General features: G+C 51.8%; 1 protein-coding gene across 1 annotated transcript; it reads right to left on the bottom strand.

The window, feature by feature from the left end:
- Positions 1-782: 782 nt before the first annotated feature.
- Positions 783-27,975, bottom strand: LOC122375338 (protein Tob1-like). The gene is made up of 2 exons (XM_043354660.1): positions 27,855-27,975; positions 783-5,577 (listed from the first exon to the last, which is right to left on the bottom strand). The coding sequence occupies exon 2, from the start codon at positions 5,542-5,544 to the stop codon at positions 4,525-4,527; it is 1,020 nt and encodes a 339-aa protein (XP_043210595.1). The 5' UTR covers positions 5,545-5,577; positions 27,855-27,975; the 3' UTR covers positions 783-4,524.

The raw sequence follows: 27,975 nt of genomic DNA, 5'->3' as shown, positions 1-27,975 counted from the left end.
ATCTTGCGCATTCTCACACAGCCGTTAGACCCTCCCAAAGACTAGAAGACCCCACCCCAGATCCCAGATTCACACGGCCGCTAGGCACCGCCCTCATCCCGCCCCTTTCGCAATCACTCTAGAGTGTACAAAGACTATAACCTGTAACTAAACTTCTACGTAGCTAACTAAAAGTCTAACTAAAAGTATAACGGGCAACTAACTTTACCCTGCCACAAGCGCCACGCCCTTTTGTTCTACCATCACTCATGCGTCGTGCCCAAGTTCTGAGCCAGACGGATATTCCGTCTGGCCTTACCACAATGACATCTGCTCTATTTCAGCGTTATTTCGCACGCCGTTCTCCGAAGGTTATTATTAGGTTTCGTTCAGTGCGATCCATTAGTGGCGCGTCGGGTGTGGTGCCGGATAAATCCATCATCCTTGCCCTGGTAACCTGTACCGGTTTCTTACTCGGGCTTATTTTTGTTCGGTCATTTCAATCGTTAAGGTATGTTGCTCGGTGCCAGCTCTCAGCCTGATGAAATACCGTGTTACAAACCCCACTAATAAGTGCCCGCAGATAATGCTAGCGTTGGCAAATTTCGCGTTGCAATACAGTTCCTTCGGCGTTGTTCTAGATATTATTAGATCTACATATTCGTTGCTCTAGATATTCTAGATATTATGGCTGTAATTGTGTGAGGCATTATCGTCTATATATTGGTCGCTCTTTCGTCCTTCAGTCCAGCTAGCGTCCTTCTTTCCCCGTTCCTTCTCAGCCACACCAGTAAAACACGTTCAATCCACAAACATTTTAATAAAAACTTAAAAATGGTACAATAGTATGAAAATTATAGTCTATCCGTGAATAGAGAGAGGGCTATATGTTTCACACACATAATATGTATGGCTTAGTACTAGGTCATGTGTATAATACAGACAGCGCGATCTGCCGAACTCAATTCACACGCTATATGCTCGGCGTCAGAGAGATAGAGGAGCGGGTACGGCACGTGCAGAGAGCTCCACATCTCGCCTCGTCAAATTACCAGTTTATGGCTCGCTGTGTGCTCGGTGGGTCACGTGACAAGTCTCAGATACTGCCGGAGGGGAACAGGCTGAGTCGAGTCAGTGGGTAACGGGTCCCAGTTGACTCGGAATCAAGTCCTCGGTTGACTCAGAGACTCGTCTCGGGGACTCAGACTCCAAAGACTCAGAGACTTGCAATCTCGGACGGACAGGGCTAGCATTCCCTGTGAACGACGGATCGATCAACCACTGTGCATTGACGCGACCTGACAACTGCGTGAGGCGAAACGCGGTGCTCTTCTATCAATTTTAGTCCATGTGCGACGGCAGAGTAAAATGCGAAACATTGTACCGGCTAGCGCACGCTCAATATTCCGTCGTGGTGCGATGCACACGAGAGTTTAGACAATGTAGGCGTTGATCATACATGAATCCTAAATAACACGGGGATGGATACACAAGCCTGAGAGCAGAACTCACACAAACATACCCTAGTCGTGACCATAGGAGCTGCCAGATGCTGCCATATGTGTGTCAGATGAAACGGACACATCCGCGACAGAGGAGAAAATTGAGCCAGGGCCGGCGCCGTGGGCTGCCGAGCGCACAGAGCCATCTATCGCCGACATCGGTGAATAGTATTGCCGAGAACAGTGCACAGATGGCGCCAGGTGATCAGACCAACACGGAACATACTCTAAAAACGTACAAACACACTGAACTACGACCACAACGGCCGACATTGCGCCGCGACGGCAGCAGCTAGAAAACGCGCACAACGGAGACGGCGACCGATTATTATAAACGTCGGTGAATATACATCGAACACGGCCCAAACGCGGCGCTCGCGCACAGCGTGATCTGTTGACGGCAGCTCGCGAACACGATGAACTGCTGACGGTGCAGCCGGGAGCACAGAGGTCTCGGTGGTACCGAGACGTGGACATGTCTCAAGGTCGTGGGTCTTTTCTGACTCCTCCCTTCCGCTTCGTGCCTTTCTGTTAGCCAGCCTGTCACGCGAGCCGCCAGAGGTTCGAGTTTTAAGCGTCACATCGGCTGACGGACGGTCGGATCCGACACGTGATAAGAGCAAACGTACAGCGCTGCCCGGCAAGCACACAGTAACATGAACGCGTCGAACAGACGGCCGCGAACAGCCGGTGGCCGCTGCCGTGGCCGAGACCCCGAGAAGGTGCCCCGCTTCAAACAGCGCTCGTATTTACAAACTTCCTCACCACTCCGCCGCCGCCGCCGCCGCCGCCGCCAGCCATCGTCAGTCGGTGGTGGGCTCCATCTGGCAGCCTCCACCGTGTTACCAGATGACCTTCTTTTGTTCGCCGACGGTCACAGGGTCGAGCGGCCCGGCGGTCGACGTTTCTAGCCCCCCGCGCAGCGGCGCCGACGGCGACGGCGGGCGGTGGGGAGAGGCGTGCGCTGGCCCGAGGTTTCGACGCCCGTGGGCACCTCGAGGGGCCACGAGGGGTCACGCCGCTCACGCGCTACAAGCCCACCTGCTAGAGGGGAAACAGTCCACCACCCGCCGAAAATAAAGCCTCTCTCGCGCCCTGCCAGGCGGCGGCTCGGTCGTCCGTCCCGAGCGAACATTTGTACCGTTCAGGATTTGGGTTGGGGCGCCTGAGATAGTCGGCACGGCGCTGGCGCTGCCGGGGAGGCAGGCCGCGCGCCGTGCCACGTGCCACGTGCCGCCGCCTCGGCCACGTGTCGTCGTCCCTCCCTGCGGCACGTCCTGTGTCGCACGTACCATGTCACCGCGTCGCTCGATTCCGGATTTCGCCGTGGATAGCTGCATAAAGGCGAAAGTGAACCGGGGTTACGAGTACTCAGCTGAATGAATTTACCAGGGGTTCTGGGACCAATTTGTAGATGAAGATCACCATGACATTTCCAGCGCAGATAGGCTTAATTATAGGAGCTTCTACTTCTTGACAGCCAACACAGCTTCCGAGCCTCGATATATGCGACATTAGGTGAAAGTTTATACCTGATACGGGTTACCTTTCTTACCCACAGTCACACAGATTATAAATTATCACTGCACCCTCCCGAGCAATGCTCATAGCTGTAAATGTGTCTACTATCACCCATAAAACAACTGACATATATCACATCTTTCACGCCAACAATCCAGCAACTTTCTAAGCTAAATCACTCTCCCTCAGCATAAACTCTACCTTTAACAACAAAGCGCTATCATCACGCTTTCATAAGCCCCACGGCCCACACAACAGACAACGATTCCTTAAAGCCCGGTGCGATCGGTCGGTGAAAGTTCCAGCAGGAGGTATAACTACAAGCTCAGGTACCATTTAACTAGCAATCTTGCTCGGATAGCTGGTTTTCCTCGCTCTCCGATACTGGCCCAAAGAGGTATGAAGTTTGACTGGCTAAGTGCCTCGTCTTTACGCTTACGCCAGTTCTTTTTTTAGGATACGGAGCTAAGAGGGCCCATTGTGCCGCTCTTCAATTCGTCAGTGTCCTGGGAATCTCTTAAAGCTTTCATTCCGAACATACCAACATCAATCGTACTAGTCTTCCCAAGTGGAGTCAGAATTTCAGGCCAAAGCGTAGCTGCCATAAACGAGTTATTCTAACAATCAACACCAACATTCTTCCAGATTTTGCTCAGCTGGCAATGCCATTCAACAATGAAATTTAACACGGTTGGAGTTTCGAGAACGCCAACTCACAATGGCGGGGCGTCACCCCTGGTATTTCCGCGTTGTTCCTCGAAGTCGATGTCTTCCGCGCTCCTTTGTAATGAAAGAGATGAGAAGTCTCACCTTCTCACCGACAGGATGGGGCGGAAAGCCGGAGCGCCCACAAAGAACGCAACGACTCGTGCTCATGAGCCAAACCACCACACAAGTCTAACTCACGAATGAGTTAGAATTATGTCTCCAACCCACAACCCAGATGCATACTCCTGATCATCCTCTCGTGTCCACACACAGCTCAAGGTCCGAGGAGTCCCATTTTCCCAGCCCTGGTAGCAGCCAACACGGAGCTCCGACGTCGAGACGGGTCTCGCGGGGCCCTCCCACCTCGTATCGATCGGAGCCCGCGAGCCCAACCCACGCCATCCTCGCGTGGCAAGCTGGCCCGACCGACGGGCCACGGCCGCTCGCTCCGACAAGCGAGAGTCACCCCGGGACATTTTCCACGAAAGACCCCAAGACGACCGCAGAGCGACACCCAGGAGCGCCGAGGATATCCAGGGATCGGCAAGGACCTCCCTGGATCGCTGAGGATCGCTGAGGATTTCGCGTCGTGAAGTCAACCGATCAGCCACGCCGCGAGCTTCGCTATCACAAAATGCAACGGCTACAAACTACGAAAGAGAACGATCACAGTGGCTTGAACGACTAGAGGATACCACGATGTCCTTCGGTCACCTGTTCCCGACTCGCGTTGTCTGATGTCGGTCACCTTACGTCGTGCCGACGTCTGCCGCCGGTCCCGTAGGACGCGTGTTCGGACAGTCAGCAGCTGTGTTCAGTTAGCCACCAGAAGATGCTGAAGATGCGAACTGGAGGCGTACGTCAGGCTCTCCAGCAGCTGCTGACTCTCTGGGGTCAGCGCGGCCAGCATGGCGCCTCCGCCGGGCGGTGCGCGCGGAGGGGGTGTCGAGAACGCGTCCACGGCATCCAGCATTGTGTTCATTCCCGGAGGAGCTGTGGCCATCTTGGAGGCGAAGAAGGACTCCATCTGGGGCTGCTGCTGCTGCGGAGGGGGCGGAGGAGCTGCCGGCGACAGCGGCCTCGCATGCTGTGGGAACGGCGTCAGCAGGGCAGGCTGCTGCAGCATCGCTCGCTGCTTGATGTAGTTGCTGAACTCTGTAGGGGACATGCGGTTGCCGCGTTTGCCGCTGCTCTTCAGCTTGGTGCTGCCGAACTTCGTCTGCGCGAACGCCGCTGTGGTGAAGGTGACCGGCGCTCGGGGGCGCTGCGGGGCGAACGGAGCCGGAGAGGCTGACTTGAAGGGAGCCGGCGATGCGGCGGCCGGCGGCGCTCCGAACGGGCTGCCAGTTGGAGCCGCGCTCATCGAGAGCGATCCGAGCGAAGCCGAGAGCGCGTCGATCGGCCGGAAGCATTGCGCCTCCGGGTTGAAGGTGGATGTCACCTCTCGGTCGCACCGCTCTTCAGTGAGTCGCTCAGCGCCTCCAGCCGGCTCCGAGTAGAGCAGCTTCACCGTGCCCTTCTCTCCAATCCTGTAGCTGACTTCACCGGGGTCAATCCAGACAGACAAATCCTCAGGAAGATTCTGACGGATTTCGGTGAGCGCCAAACCACTCTCTCGAGCAGCCACATCCAGTACCGGGTCTAGGGGATCGCCAGTGCGGAGACATCGGTACGCCGAACCACGACACGGTCTGTCAGGGTACCAGTGACTCTGGAAGCGGAACCTCAGCGCCCGCTCGAGCTCCTCGGCGAAGATGTTGACTCTTCGCCGGGGCAGCTTGTTGTACATGAAGGAGATGACGAAGTTGAGGGCCACCTGGATCTCCAGCTGCATGGTGGAGGTCGGTGAGGGCCCGCGAAGAGCAATCTGAAACAGAAGGAGGAGACGGTCAGTGCCTGGTCGGCGACAGGGGGCTGTGACAGACTGGGGTATGCGAGAGGCAGCAATTAGAAGGATTTGTCGGTTGTATTGTAAGAAAAGCATTGTAAGAGTCAGTGACAAGAGCCAGTGAAAAGAAACTACCGCCCTCCCCCCCCCCCCCCGGGTGAAGAAGGAATATGGTTAACATCGTGAACTGGTTGGAACGGAGAGGACTATGTAAATGGACTCTTCTGCAGCATGAGAGCCAGACTGAAAAGCTGGCCATTGACATGAAAAATAATGGCTCATGGTGAGGTAAATAACGTCGGTATTTCACTTTTCCTCTTCCACTCTCATAAACATGTTTTGAAACTCATCCTTAGGGACAAATCCCCATAAGATCCCCAAACTGGCAGAAAAACACGTCACCATGCTTGTCACTGCGCCAACAAGAGACCTAGCTGTGCCCCAGCTCATGGTCCGGGACTATCCCTTGTTTCAACGCCCTAGCCACATATTTCACCCAAAGAGTGCATATCAGGATGAGTCATGTCCAGCCACATCGCCACCTTAGTGATAAACTGTAGCACCTGGCACGCTCGTATCAGGCATCAAGTCACGGCTTCTGTCACATCACGGTGCCAACCAGAAAACACGTCACGGTCGTCGTCAGATTCAGCCCGACTGCACAGTGGGGATTTTTCCGATCTAGCGCGTATTAATTCAAAAAAGCTTTTTTGGGTTTTTGTTTATTTTATGTGTCAGTGGGGCTAAGAAATGTCTGAATTTTTCATATATGGCATTGTTTTATCTGTATGTCCACAGCAACACTAGGAAAAATGCGCCCAAAGTTCACACTCATGCGTGATTACTCAATGGGCTCAGTAAGGACCGAAAGTATGGCTCAATTTCATTGTCCTGTCCTGTTGGTTTTATTCTTGCGAGTTCTTAAAGTTGCATATCTTCTGAAAGGCACCTATATTAGGAATGGAATGGCAAACAGAAAGTATGCCACAACCTTACTAAGGTCACAAAAATGCCATTTACAAAAAACCCTTACAGACACCATATTGAAGGAATGGTATTCTAGATAAATGTAGGAAATCAACAATGTTTTCCACACTTTTCCACTCCGAAACATATCCTATCCAATTCGCCACTTTCTCCTGCACAAGACAACGCCTAGTTTGGCTGCCGGAACTTGCCTGAACACGGAATATTCGCATTAGAGTATCTTAATACCCCACTCTAGGAGCGCTAGAGCAAACAGCACGATATAGGTATGTTCCAGACATAGGCGAATAATTTTATTTCCTGACTTATATGATGCATATTTTCTGAGACACGTTCATGAGGAATAGGATCACAGGCGTAAATTATACATACCGCAACCTTATTAACCCTAGCACTAGTGGGGAGGGGGAGGGGGAAGGGGTCGGATAAAACCCCATGGTTTTCCGCAAATCACTCGCGCAAAAAGCAGCCGATCGTGACGAAACTTTCGTTGCCCTCGAGATCATCAATTTTACATCTAACCTAAAAATTTCATGACTCTGACCCAACTGACCTTTGACCTGTGGCATATTTCTCGAGACCATGTTTGGCCGGAATCGCGATTCGGCGTATGCCAGCTCACATTATCCGCGGTTTCCAGTCTTTTTGTGGTTTTAAACGTTCAAATATGTGAAATGATGCTGGTGCCATGCATTTTGGTGGGTGTCAAGGTCACGTGAAGGTCAGGTCAAGGTCATTGACCTTTGATGACCTTGGTTCACTTTTTCGAGTTTTACTTGCTTCTAGGGTAGTTTTTGGTGTTGATTTCGAATTTAGCAACCATTTGAATATTTACGAAGTAGTTCTGGTGCCTTCGTACCATGTTACGAAGCTGTCAGTAGTAGGTGACACCTATTATGGATGGCCGGCAGGACGTCTACTGGCTGACCTGACCTGACCCGACCTGGCTTAAATGCATGAAGACATCGTCTGTGATCAAAACTAACATGAAATTCGTGATCAGCACCCCAAAATATCCCGTAACATCCTAACTTTACGAAGTTCCAAGAGGTCTCGATTTTCCATCTTTAGTTGGGCCATTGACTTGACTTGGAAAGTCAACTAATGACCTTGGACTTTGAAATTGGATATATTCGGCCTCATCTCGTCATAGACAGCACGCTTGATTTTTCCGCGAAGCTCTAGCTTGATCAGGGGCCAAACAGCTGAGCCGGGGGTCCAATTGACCCCCCTATACTATGTTGATTATGCACATTTACAGGTAACACTCTCACCAGAACACACCAGCCAACATCTGTGCACAATCTGGCTACAATACTACCTATGGTTTGCCCTCTACGAATAAATACGTGCTAGATCGGAAAAATCCCCACTGTGGACTGGGGAGGATTTAATGCGTGATGTTGCAGTCTGTGCAGGAGCATGACCAGCCTTGAGTATGAAATAATGTTCGTGAAATCCATTGATGCAACAAATAATCTAAAAAAATCACCCGTTCTCTAAAAAGATACCTTACGGAATGCTCTCCTTATATTTTTTCTTTCAAGACTGGCAGAAGAAATATGCATCAGCAGAAGAGTTGATGACCGGACAAATGACACCCTTTGGCACAAAGCCAATCTGGGAACAACCCGCCTCTGCTCCGCGCACCAGGCAGGCTGCGCGAGGGACCGTGTTGACTGCGCGTCCCCGCTGCCAACGCGAATCACGTGACCTTCGGGGAGGGGTCGGTCACGCGAGGGGGATGGGGGTGGGGGTGGCACGGTGCCAGCCCCGCCGCCGGAGGCAAACCTTGACAGTGGCACGGTCTGTCGGTCGGGGCCGGCTGAATTCTAACCCCCGGCCCGGCCAATTGTGACACGATGACGGTCTAAACTGCGGTTCAGACCGGCGCTAGAACGATGTTTTTGTCGGTGAAAACGAGCCGTGTACAGTGTGTGACACCAAGCCGTTCAAGGCCGACAAACAAACAGCTGCAGTAACGTTTCAGTTCACAGTTGCAGGCTGGAAAGGAATGCCAGAAATGCCACGTAAACGTGGCCTTTTAAATTTGATATGATTTCAGTGACGATTCTGAGCAAAAGACTTTCATTTAGGTTGCAGGCAGTTTTTCCTTCAACTCTTCACCTTTGGACTGGTACTTCACCCTACATAATTTATTATGCCCAGTGTTCCAGGAACTGCCAGTATCCAGGCGGGTATTTGATACAGTAAAGTCTAAGAGCTTTCCCACGAACCGATAAATGAAGATATCCTCACTTCCGCCGTCACGGTGGAGCATCTCAGACGATTCAGAGCACTGCATTTCCGTGACCTTTTAAATGAAGATTTCAGAGAGCAAGCACCTCAGAAAATCAATAGGTAACGGCTGTAGAAATTAGCAGCCAGGGAGGAGAACTGTTCCGATAGAGGTAAACGGCGTAATAACACTTCTTGGTTCGAAGAGAACCAAATGGTTGAAAGAGAAAAGGCGTGATCTTACATTGCGAAGACCGATATCGGTATGTAAGTAGGTTAGCAATTGTCATCAAATAATTTATTCCCCATGCTGTATCACATACCAATCCACATCAGCTTTCAATCCAAATGCAGTGGATCAACCACAAACGAGTTGGCAGATCTAAATTTCATAGTTTATCATTCATAGGAGACTTCAAAATAGCCCGTCCAGGCCACACCCGTGAGCGTGACAACGTTATTTTTCCGCCAAAAGTCTCAACCATAAATTAGCATTTCATGCAGCGCTATGACAGTGTGATCAACACCCATGCCCAATGCCCATTCCGCTCTGCACACTAAATCATCCAGGCGCTACACAGCGCGGGTCAAGTCCGTGCCCTCGGGGCCTGCGGCCGTGACACGGATCCGTTTGAAGTTGTATCACGCTCGGCGTGCTCCACAGCCCGTGAACGCCGAGAGCGACGCAGCGTTAATGATCAGGCTGAAAGGCGACTCTCGCTGTCAGCAACACAAGTGGAGGATGTGTGATCTCGGTTCCAGGGAGGGCAAGAGGCGACTGTTGTCAAGGGACCTCGACTACAGCGTGGCAGAGACTTTACAGAGTTACTTTCGAATACTAAGGCGTAAATAAATAGCACAGGAGCAAAGAGGAATTCTGGTGTGCTCGACATATTGATTTAGACATGCATTCTTGCTTAAGTCTTATGAAAACACTGCTATCTTTTGTCCCGGCTATATTAGTTGTATATCAGCATGCAAGCAAAGACCTCTGTCACAGATATAAGGCTAGTTGACGTTTCCCGTTCATCAAAGATCTTGGAAGTAGCAAAAACGGTTCTAAGCCGACCGATTTCAGCTCCATCTGATCCTGTTTTTATCCAATCAAGTTCCGTCAGGCATTTCTATGACTGTTCCGTCACGAATCTGGGTACAGCTAACACTTGCGCCAGCACAGAACGTGCTATACCTGGGTGCTATTGACGGTGTAGGAGGCAGGGACGGGGTAGGGGGTGGCAGCTGCCACATGTGACGCTGTGGTGCCGCTAAAGGTCACCAGAAGGTCACAGGGCGAAGGTGGGGCTTCACCCCCCCCCCGTCCACCTCCGGAGCCGCGGCCGCCGAGTTCGATAGGCCGGTCGCGTCTCCACCTGATAGGGCCTCCGATGGGTGGGCTGATATTACAGTTACCAGAGCGTCCCATCGACAGGATATTACGGTACGAGCGAGCTCAAGTGCGCAGGGTTCGATCCCCAATCGTAAGCTCTAATCGCGAAGAAATGTGGGTTTGTTTGGGTGGTACGCTACGGCTTCAAACGTTGAAACCTTTCAAAAATATGAATATTTTCCAACTGCATTATTGCTTAGCATGATTGCTTTTCTTCATCCATCTCGATATATGAGCCTACGTTGTTTGTTGTGCGTCGTTGCAAAGGGCAGAACTGAACAAAAATAGCAAATGGTATTGTAAAATACATAACACTTTATCAGGAAACTGTGGAAGCGGGTTACACCTTACGAAGCATCGCCTCAGAAGCTAGGCTTTACAAATGTAAAGTCCCTTTGCATCCGTTGCCCCATATCGAAACTATTCAGTGTTACCGTTCCCAATATCGTGTGCGATTATGGGCCCAGACCACGATACATAAATTGCTACCCCGACAAACGATAAAGTTCCGCCCGTTCAACTATGCTCTTTCATTCGACAGCGGGCTGCGCCATGTAAATCAATAACACCTGGCAATGCCGCGGGCACCTGCAGCCCTCCACATTCAGCGCATTCCGTAACAGGCTAGCACAGTAGCACACATACTCGTAGACCCTCATACTCAACTCATAGCGGCGACGCGGCTATGGAAGGTTAGGACCCTGCCCGGGCGCCACTGAACGTGACCGGAGCAAAGGGAGACGGGGGTCGGAGACAGATAAATCACCCCGCCGACAGACGCGGGGCAGACCCTGACCGGGGTGGTGCGAAGGGGAGTGTAGGAACGGGCGCGCCGCTGGCAGGAGAGCCGAGAGGCGCGAACGGCAGTCGTCGACTGCGACGGACGGCGAGCGGAGCAGAGAGTGGGCGAGAAGTGAGCTAAGGAATCCGTGCGGAGTGCCAACGGCTACGAGGATTATCCGATCACGCACTCCTTAACGCCGACATGGCCGCCGGCGAGTGGAGCGGAGAGCGAGCGAGAAGGGAGCCAGGGAAGCTGTGGGGAGTACCAACGGCTACAAGGATTCTATGGTCAGGCACACTAACGCCGGCACGGCAGGTGAGGCGTATCGAGCACGGCTCGGGGGTACGTACAGCGGAGTGCGGTTCCTTGGCGGCTACACCACGAGGATGGTTGCCCGGCGACTGACGCGGCGCCACCATGAGGATGGTTTCCCCGGCGACTGACGCGCATCTATTCAGAGGCATATTAAGCGCACACGCAATCGTAAAGGAAACCGGGGAGCCTGGTAGGCACGCTTTGAAGGGTCGTGCAACGCGGCACCCCAACCTGCGACGCGATACACACAAAACACCTGGTTCCGGCCACCCTACAACTCATGCACACACATCAGGTCCGCCGCCGACCCCTCGGCTACTCTGCAACTGCAATGCGTCCGACGCCCCGGCTACTCCGCACTGCACATACATCAGGCCCGCTGCCGACGCCTCGGCTACTCTGCAACTCACGCACATACATACTCATGCACATGCATCAGGTCCGCCGCCGACGCCTCGGCACGCACATACATCAGGTCCGCCGCCGACGCCTCGGCACGCACATGCATCAGGTCCGCCGCCGACGCCTCGGCACGCACATGCATCAGGTCCGCCGCCGACGCCTCGGCAACTCTGCAGTAGAGATGTCCTCGGATATAACTTTCGGTATACCGATACCATACTGCTAATTGATTCCTAATGTGTTCGGTATTTTGTTGGTATAATGCACCTTAGGTTGGTACTTGGTTTGGTATCGGTATTCCGATTTTCCGTAGTCGACGTCCTACTCTGCACCGCACATACATCAGGTCCGCCGCCGACGCCTCGGCACCCACACGCATCAGGTCCGCCGCCGACGCCTCGGCTACTCTGCTGTAGAGATGTCCTCGGATACAAATTTCGGTATACCGATACCATAGTGATACCAACTCGGTACTTGGTATTTGATTCCTAATGTGTTCGGTATTTTGTTGGTATAATGCACCCTAGGTTGGTACTTGGTTTGGTATCGGTATTCCGATTTTCCGTAGTCGACGTCCTACTCGGCACCGCACATACATCAGGTCCGCCGCCGACGCCTCGGCACGCACATGCATCAGGTCCGCCGCCGACGCCTCGGCTACTCTGCAGTAGAGATGTCCTCGGATATAACTTTTCGGTATACCGATACCATACTGATACCAACTCGGTACTTGCTAATTGATTCCTAATGTGTTCGGTATTTTGTTGGTATGCACCCTAGGTTGGTACTTGGTTTGGTATCGGTATTCCGATTTTCCGTAGTCGACGTCCTACTCTGCACCGCACATACATCAGGTCCGCCGCCGACGCCTCGGCACGCACATGCATCAGGTCCGCCGCCGACGCCTCGGCTACTCTGCACTAGAGATGTCCTCGGATACAACTTTTCGGTATACCGATACCATACTGATACCAACTCGGTACTTGGTATTTGATTCCTAGTTAATGTGTTCGGTATTTTGATGGTATAATGAACCATAGGCTGGTACTTGGTTTGGTATCGGTATTCCGTTTTTCCGTAGTTGACATCAATACACTGCACTGCACATACATCAGGTCCGCCACCGACGCCTCGGCTACTCTGCAACCCACGCACACACATCAGGTTCGCCGACAACGCCCCGGCCACTCCGCAAATCACGCACATACATCAGGTCCGCCGCCGACGCCTCGGCTACTCTGCAACTCACACACATGCATCAGGTCCGCCGCCGACGCCTCGGCTCCTCCGCTACTCATGCACACACATCAGGCCCGCCGTCGTATAGCCTCAGCCACCCCGTGGAATCTGCACCGGCATGGGTCGAGAATATGGTATGGCAGGCATGGCACGCGCCACACCAACTTAAAAGATGGTATGGCAATGCCATACCAACTTTTCAGGGTAAAAGCTACGAAATTTAAGGATTTCAGTTTGATAAGAATAAAACACGATAGTATTGTTTCGAGCAACTGGCGCCATACCAACTGTGAAAACAATTCTCCACCCATGTTCGCACGTACATGAGGTCCGCCGCCGAAGCCTCGGCTACTCTTGCAAATCACACACATGCATCAGGTCCGCCCCCGACGCCTCGGTTACTCTGCAACGGCACATACATCAGGTCCGCCGCCGACGCTTCGGCTACCCTGCAACTCACGCACACGCATCAGGTCCGCCACTGACGCCTCGGCTACGCTACAACCCTTGCACGTAAGTACATCAGGACCGCCGCCGACGCCTCAGCTACTCCGCAACTCATGCACATACATCGGCCCCGCCGCCGACGCCTGGGCTGCACTGTAACCCCTGCACACATCGGGTCCGCCACCGGCGCTTCGGCTAATCTGCAACCCATGCACACGCATCAGGCCCGCCGCCGACGCCTCGGCTACTCTGCAACTTACAGGCGCCAGGTGCGCCGCCGTCACCTCGGCCCTCTGCAACACGGTAGGCACTTAGCTTACTAAAGCGCATTTTAGTGACATCAGAGCCTGAGTCGATCGCCGGCGACCTGGTCACTCGTGGAGGTTCACCGCCGTACCGTACAACACGGAACGCAGACCATTTAGTCACGCCGGCGATTCGATCGGAGTCTGGCAGGCGTAGTTCAGACACGCTATTGTCATCGCATATAACATCTTGCCACGAAACCTGACACGAAACCTGCCTGGGAGCCGCTTCAATAGCGAGATAAAGCAGCACTTGTTGACGAGGCAACGTGGCGGGGTTGGTTAGATGGGATAATGCCCCTTGTCAAAACAGACCACGCTTCGAGAAGCGCTTCCGAACGCAACCTGATGGACATACGCTGCCGCAGAAACACATCTCAGCCAGTCACCTTGGAGGCTCGGTTTAGCACTCAAGGAGTCTCTTTGTAAAAAGGTCTCAAAGTATTTTCTAAGTGGCCGCCTCCGTATTTCTGCAAATCGACATACGCATACATCCGGTCCGGCGCCGACGCCTCGACCACTCTGTCTACACTACACACCTGGTCCGCTGCCGACGCCTCGGCTACTCTGTCTACACTACACACCTGGTCCGCTGCCGACGCCTCGGCCACTCTGTCTACACTACACACCTGGTCCGCTGCCGACGCCTCGGCCACTTTGCGCTTAACACACACGCACACACACACACACACACACGCACCCCCCCCCCCCCCACACACACACATACACACCCGGTCTGCGTCATGCTTCGGCTGCTCTGCAACTCGACAGGCATCTAGCTATCGACAGACTATGAACTTCTTTCGTCAAATGTCCGAAACACTGGGCTCAACGGTGGCAGACGAGACCGAACGAACAATCCGCACACACTGAGAAAACAGTTTCTCCATTTTCGGTCTCAGAGATCAGTTTCGGGCTAATGTCCCCGATTCAAAACAGATCACACATTTTGAGAATATTTTCTGAGCAACGCCATTGATCGCAGAAACAGAGCTCAGTCGGTACCTATTTTCGGTGTCAAGCTTTTAAAAATTAGTCTCACTATGAAACCAGTTTCCAGTCCGAACCCCAGTTTCGGTATCGCTTGAATCCAGTATTCGGGTACATGAGCCCTTAGGAAGCCTTACTGAAACCGTTTTAAAATCAGACACATTTGAGGCTGGTTTCAGCGCTCAATTGAGTCTTTATTCAAACTGCTCTCAAAGTGTATTCTGAGTGCAGGAATCGAGCAAGCACAGACAAAATGCATGCAAGATCATGCCCGGACACAACTACACCGACTACGCCGCTGCCTGCCGGCTCCCCAATCTCGAGACTCCGAGTAAGCGTCGCGACACTGCAATCTGCGGCAAGCTGGCAGCCGACACTTTCGCGAACCCTGCCCACCCACGGTAACCCGTGCGAGCAGCTGCCAAATGTGAGTCCCCACATGCGCTGGCAAGGCAAAGTTGTCATCCCGCAGGCCAGAACGGAGCGGCAGAAAAGTCATCGGCGCCCGTGCTCACAGGCCTCATGAACAGCACGTGATTCTTAGGTAGGGGTAGGTGCGTTTAAAGTACGCTAACAATGCACCGTTCCTACTTTCCGTGAGGCACTGTGCTTTGCGTGCGGTGCCATCACAGCACCGGAATCTATGCACAACCTTTCTACCAGTCATTCACGGCCACATGGCCATACAAACCTCATTGATGTATGTGCGGTCATATGAGCACGTAAACCGGGTCCGCCGCCGACGCCGCGGCTAAGTTGCGCGCAACATAGGTCTACGGGACCGCTGCCGACGACTAGATAATCTGCAGCACGATATCAAAGGCGAAACCAGGCCACGGATCCCAGATTCGCGGCATTCCATTTTAGCCAGCACCGATGACGTCGGTTTAGGCGCCGGGAAGCGTGCCGGGCTAAACATCACAACCCCGAGGCCGTGAACACGGGGGTCCAAGACCGACACGAGGACAAAACCATCGGATCGGACCCCCCCCCCCCCCTCTCACCGCAGTGTGTCCAGGCATGGCTTCACACACACCGGAATATCAGCGAACGACACGGCAGGGCCGCCGGGAACCACAGTCGCCCCTCCCCCCCCTCCCCCAAGGCCGCCCGCGCCGACCGCCAGTCAGAGAAGACAGCCATCGGCGGAGCCAGAGCCGGCCGCCGGCCGCTGGCACAGCCCCGGCACCGCCATGACACCGGACCGGCTGATGAGACAGTCAACGCCGGGGCAGCCGCGGGCCCGCCTGCCGGTACTGTCCGCGGGGCCACAGAGGCCCACAGTGGGGCCGCCACGGTCCTCAAACCGGGCGACAGCGGCGGGACGGGCCGCCCGCCGCAACCTGATACCAGCCGACGCCGCACGACCCGGCTCCCCCGCTGGTCCCCCGGCGGCCACGAGAGGCAGACGACTAACGAACACCCCGAACACGGTCACGTTCCATTAGTGGGTCGCGGCGCCCCCACGCCGGTCGACAGTGAGTCACTGGCGGCACTGTGCGGGGAGTATGGGGTCCAGTCACAGCTGACTCAGGACGGGAGCCGACCTTGGGGTGGAGGGAGTCCCTCGCCGCCCCGGTTCACACTAACTAATGGTTCGAGTACCCAAACTCACCACCAAGAGCCATGCCGCAATAACAGACCGGGCATCGCCAGCGGAACACACTGGGAACCTTTCCGCATGCGGCATGTGCCCGGATTCGTGGTCAAACCATTAACTGCTCAGCAGAGATCGAGAAAGGTGTGGGCAGCGGACGCTTAGCCTAAGACTTTTTCATTCCATTGGGTGTATTTGGCGTTTTTTAGGGGCCGTCCCCCTACAAACGAGCCGACGCGAGTGGTTTCGGCCGCTGACAGCCAACTGAGGCGAACGCTTGGTGATAGTGGCGCGGGCAACGGGGGCCTAATCAACTCATAGCGGCGACGCGGCTATGGAAGGTTAGGACCCTGCCCGGGCGCCACTGAACGTGACCGGAGCAAAGGGAGACGGGGGTCGGAGACAGATAAATCACCCCGCCGACAGACGCGGGGCAGACCCTGACCGGGGTGGTGCGAAGGGGAGTGTAGGAACGGGCGCGCCGCTGGCAGGAGAGCCGAGAGGCGCGAACGGCAGTCGTCGACTGCGACGGACGGCGAGCGGAGCACTGAGGCGAACGCTTGGTGATAGTGGCGCGGGCAACGGGGGCCTAACGCTCACTTGGCGACCAAAGGATCATTCCTGTGGGACCCGTGGCCGTGTCCTCCAATAACTTTCAAAGATCCGGCGCTCGCATTAATGCAGCGCTGTGAGCGCACTTGCTGATACACTGACCAGCGAAATGAGCCGAGTCACAGCAGGGTCGCGTTCCAAACAATAGCACGAGCTGACGAAGACTCAAACCACCACGCACAACTCACTCGGCACTTGTGGAAACCAACGGCGCGTCCTGCTCAGAATAAATGGTAGTCAGTTTAAATAGCGGCCGATGACAGGCCAAGGTCGCGAGCGAGAGAGAGAGAGAGAGAGAGAGAGAGAGAGAGAGAGAGAGAGAGAGAGAGAGAGAGAGAGAGAGAGAGAGAGAGAGAGAGAGAGAGAGAGAGGGCAGAGGGTCGCCGTGTGCTATCTCTGGCTCGTGGCCACTGTCATGCTGTCGTTTGGCAGTCAGGTAGAGGAGAGAGGGAGGGAGGGGAGAGTAAAATGTCACCGGGAGCAGTGTCCCCGCCGAACTCTAAACTGCGTCGGGAGGCGGTGGCAAAAGTCCAGCTGCAAAGATCAATCGCCTTGCAATACATTAATTACCTTTGGCTCTGCACTATGTTATATAATTTGAAAATGGGGCGCAGCTCTTTTCAACGGTGCCGGTGGACTCTCCACAGTTCAATGTTTCTCATTTTGTGGTATTCTATGAAATCTCAAACTGCTTGTTTTAGATTCTCATCAGGGACTTGTACTTTTTCAATGTCCGTTCTTGTGTATTACTTTGGTATAATAAATACCACAGTACCTCAGCACTAATCTTGGGCAGTAACTATCAGATAGCCTGCTTTATTGAGGATCAGGTGTCACCGAAGATAATGACCAGACTGGTGACAAGTCCCACTTCATGTGTGACAGAGAACAGACACAAAAGCCGACCTTAGTTCTGCACACCTGTGCGCCAAACGTCATACGAGCCAACACGATACATTCTGCAAGATCGGCTTAGCAGGGATTTCAACGAAATGGCACCGTTTAAATATTAAGTTTGTGTGATTCAGCGTTGCATGGCGTTACAGAACGCATGCAACTCGGGACATTTCATGACCAGAGGCCTCTTGCGCCAAAATACCTTCCTAGGTAAATTGCGATTTACTTGGATTCTGCTGCAAGGGATACACACTCAAATACGTCAAATACATATGTTTTCCGTGGCGATTTACTTAGAATTTTACTCAAGAACTGCAGACTTACGTTATGGGCTGGTGAGAAAGAATCTATCATCGTAGGTCAGCTAACTACGAACATAGTAACACGACTCAATCTATATTGGTGTTTGGCGCAAAAGGCCTCTGGTTGAAAATGAACTCTGCTAGTTTGCTTATAAAAAAAGTTAATGATTGTGGTACTTGGATACCTGATGAGTTTTCCGCCAAGTTAATCTATAAATATCACTTCATCCTGATACATTGCATTCCATGTTTTACTGCAAAATATCTGCTGTCATGGGAAACTCCAGCAGAACGAATCACACTTACTCGCCCCACCAGTTCACTGTTCACCAGTTTGTGAACGTCAGTTTACACCCAACTCCACACCATCCCTATTCGTAACCCCTGCAAGCTACACCGGCATTTACAGTCGCCACCTCTTCGTGCCGCCCCGCCGGTCCCAGCCCGCCCGGCGCCGCGCAGCCGCGTCCTTCGTCGTGCTCGACGGCGACATTGGAAGGCCGTCGCGTCGTTCTCGACGCGTCCCTGGAAGGCCGTCGCGTCGGCCACGACGGCGACATTGGAAGGACGGCGCGGCGGCACATCGATACCGACCATCGACCGGGCGACGGCGGCGACGCAGACCGTCGGTCGACGCGACGGGCGGACCCAAGTGACCTCGTCAGGAGCGGACCGACGGCACGGAACGACGAAACGGAACGATGGAGCGATATAACGGGCCCGCTCGAAGAAATGACATAACGGAACGAAGGAACGCCGGGACACTAAATGATGGAACGGAACGACGGAACGGAACGAGCGATATAACAGATCCGCTAGTAGGAAATGACAAAACGGAACGATGGACCGGCGGGAGCATGAAATGACTGAACGGAATGGTGGAGCGATAGAGCTGTGCCCACTCGCTCAAAATAACGGAACGGACCAAACGAAAGGTACGCGAAGAAGACGAAGACGAAAAACGATCGTGACGAACGGCGGTACGCGGCAAAAGCAAAACTTCTGACAATTACGGGAAAAGACGAGACTATCCACGGAACGTCGGACAAAAGTGTTTACGGAGCGAGATTAGCAGCCAATGCAACGGCTTAGGAAAGACAAGCAAGCTGCGCAACTGCAAAAAGAATCACATTCGTATCTATGAACGACGGACGGGCAGACGTTTGATTTCGACTGTGTGTCAAAAATGAGCTGACCATCGAAAAGGAGTGATGTTTCGAGCATCTATAACGTCACAAGTAGACATAGACAGTACCCGCATTATGCCTGAAGAAATGTGTTCCCAAGACCAAGGTCACAAAAATAAGCGGCGTCATGGACCTAGACCAATCAGGAATCTATATCTGAGCCAAACCATACAAGCAATCAGCTGATAATCAGTAGTCAGCCGAGCTGGCAAAGACAAACTAAGTCACCGGATAACATGGCCGGGACGGATTATTGGCAGCGGTGACCTCGGCAGCTTCAGGCGACAGCCGACAGCCACAGCGCGAGGTCAGGCCTCATGGGGCTATCGAGCCCAGCCGACGGGGTAAATTGAGACAAACGACAGAGAGCGGCTGGTGGATGGAAGGCTAGAAGGAGGGCTGGAGGTTGGAGGGCTGCTTCATAGAGGTCTATTAGAGGAGGAGAGGATCTGGGTTCACATCGCTGGTAGAGGAAAATGACACAGTGGGATGCAATACCTCTGAGAACAAGGAATGTTATGTGGAAATGAATCCAGATGACAAAAGACTAGGAAGATATTTTCGAGAGAACTGCAGTGTGACAAAACCTTATGCCGAGAACAAGACGGTGAGAGAGACAGGGAGGGAAAGACAGGAAGGGAGAGACGTTGAGATAGAGGAGAGGGAGAAGAGATAAGGAGGGTAATGGAATCTCAGTTTTTCGACTTTGCAATTGCCACATTAAAGATGCATGCGATGTTCTCGAGGCTGCATTGCTGCAGCATGGTGCTAGGCTCGCTTTTACGGCAATAACACAACTATAATTTTATTTCATTGACATTAGCTTCCCCGTCGTAGGAACTACGCTCATCTGCGCGTCATCTCTATCTCACAAACAACAACGCCCGTAGGCGGACAGCAGGACGTAATGCCGCCGCCAGACCCGGAGCAAACGAGCACCATCATTATAGTTCTCCGCCCACTCTGGCTTCCGCTGAGCCGGCGCGGGCCTCCGAACACGTCCAGAACGCCACACTAGCGACCCAGCGCTAACTTGCGGCACAAAGTTAGCGTCAATCACGCTGCCGAGCCGTCTGAGACGCTCCGCGGCGCTGCTGTGAGCGTTCTGCCGCTACTGGGGGTGGGGAGGGCGAGCTAGGGGTCAAAGTGGGACAGCGAGGTAGTCAGGGTCGCACGGTCGTTATAACTGTTCCGCTGGGAGTGTTTAGGAGGTGGGGAGGGGGAGGGGAGTGTTGCACAACCACTGGCACGCTCCCCGTCCCCGAGCACCCTATGACCCTTTCCTCGGCACCTCCCGTTCGTTTCCAACGATCTCCATGACAATGCGGTGATGTGTCAGCGTCAGACAGTGGCATCTAACTGATTCATCGTGTTTGTTTTGTGTCCTCCCGACCAGAAATATCATCAAAAAGACCTATCTATCCACGACAGTACCCCAGACCCGACAGAGACCAATTCGTCCATACACAAAGACATGTCAAAGTCACTGACCCCGTTCTTATAAACAACATCCGACCGGTTGTTTTCGGGTCTGAGTCGCGCACGGAACTACCCTGTTGACTGCGCGCACCGCTGCACTCCAAACCCACGGCGGCCCGCCTCCGGCTAGACACTGATTACAGCTCGCGTGCAACTAACTCGGCGGGGCCGCTGACATTCAGAGGACGTCCAAGGTCACCCCCGGGCTGAGGTCGTGATCTATGCCACCGGGCGTTTGAGGCTGTTTTCGACGCAGCGGCGTCTCGAACTCAGTGGGGCTTCAGCAGTCCCCAGTGAACGCTTCACGCTCCGTTGGCAGCGCCGCTGCCAAATTGCTGCCATATGCTGCCAAATGGCAGGGTTATGCAGCGATACTGCCAAGAATAGTTCGGAAGGATTGCTGGGGGGAAGCGAATCAAAGACAAGGCGGTCAAATCAGTCTTGAATCAAATCACTTTATATCACCTCTTGAAAAGGCCTTAAAATTGACCTCGACGCAACATCATTTCTCGGTGTCAGGAAGATGCTTATCAAATTTTGAGTTGCAAGTGGCAAACGCCACACGCTCAGCTGACGTGATATTATGCATTTCCAACGATGCAAGCGAGGCTGTTTAGTGCACATGCTAACAAGTGCAGAGTGCTACTCACAGAATGACACTTTTGTATGGAACTGCATTACGCGTCCCCCGACCATTTCACGAATGTTTATCCGCGTTCAGGACACGACGGAGCAAGGTCATTCTCGAACTGTCAATATTGAGCTTATGTAAATCAGGGCGCTTAGGGCAGAGCCAAAACGGCTGGGGAGCACCACACACCCAAAAGCTCTGATCTTTGCTTTCCCGAGACTTCAAGCCGGGACTTTTCCCGGCGGAAATTGACCTTCGGGCTAACATGCCGGAGACTCACTCTGACTTTGAACATAGCATAATGACATGCAATGTCCTTTCCAGGCACTGATAAATAAAATAAATGCCCGCTGAGCGAGGGCTGAATCCGCGAAGCTGGAACACGCTTTGACAAAGCTTATTCGAATGTCAAGCCCGTCGTGGGATGTTAAATCGCTTTTAGGCCGGCACTTTAATTTGGGAAGTAGCCTTGTGCCGCCGGAAGTTCATTGGATAATGACAACACTGTAAAGTGGAAAGCATCACTGAAAAATTATTACCCAAGCAATTATAATAATGAAAATACGACATAACAGCTTTCTGTAAGCAAAAGGCAATTCAGAATAAGATGAATAGAAAAATGTTCCGAAGGAATATACTCAAGCTCCTATTAGATCTTTACATCTCGGTTAAGTTTGGAAGCTGTGGCAGAATAATTCTATGCCCAAAAGCGCCCATTTGTCTCTCCGTGGCTGGCTTCCTACCCTCACCCGTGACCGACAATTACCACCGCGACCCATACGACGCCGTCTCTAGCGTCGATCGACCCCAACTGGGACCGAAACAGCTGACTACAGCCCCCCCCCCCCCGTGCGAACCGCGACCTCGTTCGGTGGTACGAAAAGATTGTTCCACGCCGCAGACTGAGCCATCTTGGTTGAAAGCAGAATCCGTTTATAGGTGGTGCAAGGATGAAGGAGCAAAAGAGCAAGAAGCTTTCTGTAGAAATGGGTATCTATTGCTCATTGGAGTCTAAAGAAAATAATGATTGAATTAAAAAGATAGAGAAGTGTTAACTGGAGTCCTTGCCGATATGGCTTGATGTGGGTATCTTAAAAATAAAATACAGTAAACATATTTTTTTTTGCTTCCTTGAGTTTTATGGACCAGAGTAGCAAGACAGTCGATACGGAGCAGCTAATGAAATGGTAAAGAATAAATAAATAAGTAAATAAATAAATAAATAAAACGCTAAGCCGAAGCTACAGCGGACCCAACTATGACCTTGGCAGAGCGATCCGAGCCGACCCTGACAGCGTCATCCGTCGAATATTCCAGGCAGTAATCCTCCCGAGACCACCGTCACAGCGACGGCGATCATGTATTTTCTGACCGCCAATGCAGGAGCTTGGCGACACCGCGCAACCAACAAAAAACGTCATAAAAACTGAGCTGCAGCTCACACCAACAGCCGGGGCGATGACCTCGCGACAATGGCGGTCGGTCGCGACGGAGGCGTCTTTTTCGCTCTGTGTCCGGCCGTCGTGGCGACGTCAAATGCATACAGACGCGACCGATGAGGATGTTTTTGCGCGCGCGGCCCGGCGCGGCGCGCGTTTTTCCGCCCTCAGCTGAGCCCCGTCGGCTCCCGTTTCCCATCGGGGGGGGGGGGGGGGGCGGGCGCGCGCAAAACATGATTTGCGCGCGTTGCGCGGCGTTTTTGCGCGGCGGGTCGTTGAACCCGCGTCTTGCTGATGAGATGGCGCCAAGGCGGCATTCGCGGCGGGAAGTGGTACCGACACACAGCCACGATTGATGGCGAAATGCTATGCGTTTTTCTGGCGCGTTTTTCAGGCGCGTTTTTCGGGGCGTTTTTCTGCATTGTTCGGGATGTTTTCTGGGGTTGTTGTCGTCTTTTTGTAATGGTCTGGTCACGGGTAATAAAACTGTGCTTCTGTGAACGAGAGGCGTTTGGAAATAATGCACGCAAAAAGGTAGTTAGGGACAGAGTCACAGACCGCTGAACACAAGTCGACTTGAATGGGTAAATGTATGAGTGGACGCAATTGCATTGTTTACTAGCGGGATTGAGAGAAAGAAAGGGAAAAGGACAGTAACCAGGACAGAAAAAGAGGGATACAAAATAGAAAGAAAGAGAGAAATAGAGAAATAGAGGGAGAGAGAGGTGAAAGAGAGAGAGAGAGAGAGAGAGAGAGAGAGAGAGAGAGAGAGAGAGAGAGAGAGAGAGAGAAAGAGAGAGAGAGAGAGATAGAGATAGAGAGAGAGAGAGAGAGAGAGAGAGAGAGAGAGAGAGAGAGAGAGAGAGAGAGAGAGAGAGAGAGAGAGAGAGAGAGAGAGAGAGAGAGAGAGAGAGAGAGAGAGAGCAGCGATAGCTTTTTGACAGGGAAACTCGCAGTGAAGCTGCAGTCACAGCTGCACACGGTTTTACTTAAATGCGAAAAGTGAGTAGCATCATAGATAGTCAATTAAGTTAATAAATGTGTAATTGGTAACTCCAGGTCTTTGGCATGCCTTCTCTGTGTGCGGGTTTGATTTATGAACATCGTCTCAAGCATGCGACCCCACGGTCTCTTAATTCATTTGATCAATTGCAGCATATAGCAAGAAACTCGTACTAGGTTTGTGAAACAGCCATATTCAAATTACGGCTGATATAAGTTACTAAACAACAACCCATATGGTCAAAAACATTTTTGCTCTCTTACAACCTTCAGAAATCACCACGAAACGCGGCCGTCCTACATCCAGAATTTGACTGGTGCCGTCCCAGATAAGGCCTCACTCATCTCACCGTGAACCCCGCCCCGTCCCGATGATGACCTGCCGTGCATCTACCGCCCCACCTGACAGATTACATCCGGCGACGGCTCGGCCGTGTTTACCGTCTCCCGGTGACGTCACACGCGTTCCGCGTGCTGATTGGTCGGCACGCGTCGGACGTCACTGGGGGGATCGATGCGGCGGAGAGGTAAGGTCTCGGTCGGTCACTCGCACGCATTCAATACTCGCCCCCGGGCGTTCGGCTGACTGAGGCTCAGGTGTTCGCGGCGCATAATGGGTGCAGGTGCCGAGGTGCGAGAGGAATCAAATTAGATGACTACAGAAGCGCTAGATTGTAATGCAATTCTTTGCCCAAAGAACGGCATGGCAACATGGGCATGACAGAGGCAGCATGGCGAATATCAGAGGAAAGGCACGTCATTTCCAAAGAATGTAGGAATGGCGACAGAAATAAGCGTCCGACTTTGCTGTCCATAATTTAAGGAAGCTTGCGAAATAAACTTTTTCGAGCACTGTGGCCCTGTGGGTGACGGCTGCTCCCAAACAAATCGGAAACAACTAAAAGGCAAAACCTCAGCAGCGTGCGAATATGGAATACATAGAGCAGCGTTCAACATCTTACACGGCAAGTGGCATGTTCATATCATATCATATATTTAGGAATACATCCATAAAATGGGTTTTCAGCGTTCCACGTCATGTAGCACAAGTAAAAGCATTTTCCTATCAATCCACATTTGCATCACCCTTTAAAAGGCATCTGCGTTACACAGGCATTTAGAGCTATGTATCGGAAACATAGTTTAAGGTAACACCATTCCCCTAGGGAAACGTCCAGGCACTGCCCTCGTGTGGGCGTATCGCTCAGAACCCAAGGGAACGCCCACTTTCGCTTTGCGTGCGGTGGCGGGTGGTATGTGCTGTCGATCAGCGATTCGGCCGACAATGATTACTTTGTTTGTTTCCTGTGTGCTGCTGTGAGCCTAGTTAACGGTGGTCAACACGGCACATTGTCACGTGCCGTCCTCGTCAGCTGAGGCGACCTCAGCACACAACATTGCTGGATCAGCGTATCGTACCGCAAAGTGCAAAATCCGACTTCGGAGAAACACGACCGTAACAAATGTAAAATCATCTTGACATTGTTATGAGACAACATTTACCAGATCATCCTCTTTTTAGGCCACACAACAACTATTTCAGCTTTGTGAGCTGCTAGTTATCTTACCGACGATGTTGCAGCGTACGTAAATATTTAACTCAATTAAACGCTAGGCAGCATTATCAGCAAAACATTTCTGAACAAAGAATACGTTAGAGGCAAGCTGAAGCCGATCAACAATGTTTCCTTCATTATGAGATACCAGTTAACGACAATTGAGATAATGACGAGCCTCAAATGTCTTGATATGATCATAGGATCACGTTAGTTATTATCTATTACTTTTGAGTGCAGACGTTAGGCACATCGCTCATGACAACTATTCGTCAATGTTCTTGAATTACAAACTAACATGTTTTATGAAATGTCTAGTATGGTGAAAAAGCCGAGCTTGATGATGCGTAACGCTATTTCTGTACAAGTCCCACAACCAAAATCTTTGCCCTCGGGCTGTCACAGTTCATAAACAAATGTCATATATTCAAAACTCCAAGCATTCGAAATATAGTTACAGTCCATATAACTGAACAATTATTTCCATAACCACTGTTGCGGTCAATCTGTTCTGATAAGGAATCAAAATTACCTGTACCAAAATATAACGAATATCGATATTTGTAAGACCAAGCAGCTCTCAAATCGCCTGCGTAAGCTGCCACCATCGCCGCCTGGAATAGTATGCTATCCCGCCGATCACATCACCGCGCCGTCTCGTAAGGAATAGCAGCCGCCTGCACAGCGGCGGGTAGGCTGTGCCGCAACACACCCGCGCACGGCGGCGCAGTCTACCCGTGCGGCGGACCGCGAGGCTGGCAGCGATAAGCCGCGTTAGGGCGCGGGGAACGAGGGCCTATCTCTCCCCAGCCTGTCCTCGGATGCTGATAGGTTCATGGCCGCCATGATAAGCTCGATAAGGGCTGTTTGGCGGTCGGCGCATGTGACAATCACTGCTAGCAACAGCTCGCAACAGCTGGCGACGAGGACACGCTGTCAAGGCGTGCTTTAATTAGAAATCGCTCATTATGTAATGATGGTAAAGGATATTGGATATTGTATAACGTCAGGACCTCTGTTAATTAAAAAGGCATGTAGCATCAAAGGTTATTTAGGTATCACATTTAAAATATGCAACCAATGGAGCATGGGTGGAGCTTTTCCAGGGAAGTTGGTGGGGCAAAAAGTTGTCAAACCTACAATGTTCGATTATGAAGTTGAATAAAATGCCACACTGAATCAATTCTCATCATTACAGATTACAGATATAATATTTTGCATCAAACAGACATTGCAAAGCTCTTCAATGCGAAAAGATTAATTTGCAAAGCAACAAAGTCTTAGAAATCAGCTAAAGTTGGTGGGGAAAAAACGCTTATTGATGGGGCAAAATACCAAGTTGGTGGGGCAGCCGCCCCACTAACTGTATAGGAAGCTCCGCCCCTGTAAAGGAGGCGTGACAGCCAAATGTTTCGACGTGCAATTAATGCATTCAAAATAAACATACCTACTGCCAACATCAATCCGTTACTGATTCCGCTAACGCAAAATGGAAAGCAGGGAAAACAGGCGCCATGCCTTTTGATCTGTACAAAAGATGCACATTTTACGACTAAAATGTATGGAAATAATTTTACAGAAATGAATAGGGCAACAAAGCAGGAGAAAATGTGAGCAAATTAATATACTAAAGATGCTAATAAATTTCGGTAAGATTTAATATCTCAATAACATCAAGAGAGATCTTCCATACCGCAGGATGAAAAATATAGCAAAGTTTCAATTCAGTCAGGAGCCAACTGCTCAACCGCACGTCAATGCAAGTAGATGCATGACTTCAGAAAAACACCTCAGTTGCCTGAATAGTTAGTTTTCATCCGTTACAGTAGCAACACCGTGGCTGGGAATAGGTACTTAGAAGTTAGAATACGTTAAAAAAAAATTAAATTGTGCATTCGATGATGATTTGTCTCAAAACCATGCGTCTATTATTTCTATGCAGTTAATGTTTACACAACCTTCCAGGAATGCAATGCATCGAATATATTTGAATGTTTTGATAAATTGATGTTAATTCTTGATTAAAAATGCATGTTCACATTTCCATCGAAGATAGGTGTTGTGTTCTCTTGCTTTTATTGCTCTAATCAGTCAAATTTTTTCCTTAAATATAAGGGAACCATATGGTTGCAACGAAAGTAGCGTTAGTCAGCTTTAAGTGTGTTCACTCATCATTTGCATGGCTTAGTTGCTAAACAATTTGTGATGCATTTTGTTGGCTACACATCGTTGAGGAAGAATAATGGACCAAAGATAAACATAAGGTAGGGCAGTTAAATGAACATTTTAAGTTATAAAAACAGACATATGTTTTCAAATACGTTCGACATTGCGCACCCCAAGCCCACAAAAAAAAACTATCGCCCTACCCGATGTTCCCAAACATCCCATCTGACACCCTTCCCCGGTCCCCCAGGTGACAGAAGCCCTCCCGGCCGCCCCCGCCGCGCCGTCGCTCACCTGCTATCCGTGCGTGCCACCGCCGCCGATCCCGTCACCTTACTGACCCTGTGCCGCTGCCCACACCAGTGCCCCAGTGAGGCCACCGACGGCGACGGTGGCGCCCCGACCCTGCGGCGGC

Source organism: Amphibalanus amphitrite, unplaced genomic scaffold, assembly GCF_019059575.1.
Source record: "Amphibalanus amphitrite isolate SeventyFive unplaced genomic scaffold, NRLGWU_Aamphi_draft 001820F_arrow, whole genome shotgun sequence".
Classification (NCBI taxonomy): Eukaryota; Metazoa; Arthropoda; class Thecostraca; order Balanomorpha; family Balanidae; genus Amphibalanus; species Amphibalanus amphitrite.
The sequence above is the reverse complement of the archived record's forward strand: the minus strand, read 5'-3'. Positions and strand labels throughout refer to the sequence as shown.

Coding starts and splice junctions, on each gene's coding strand:
- LOC122375338 (XM_043354660.1), bottom strand. CDS start 5,544: ATGCAGCTGGAGATCCAGGTGGCCCTCAACTTCGTCATCTCCTTCATG.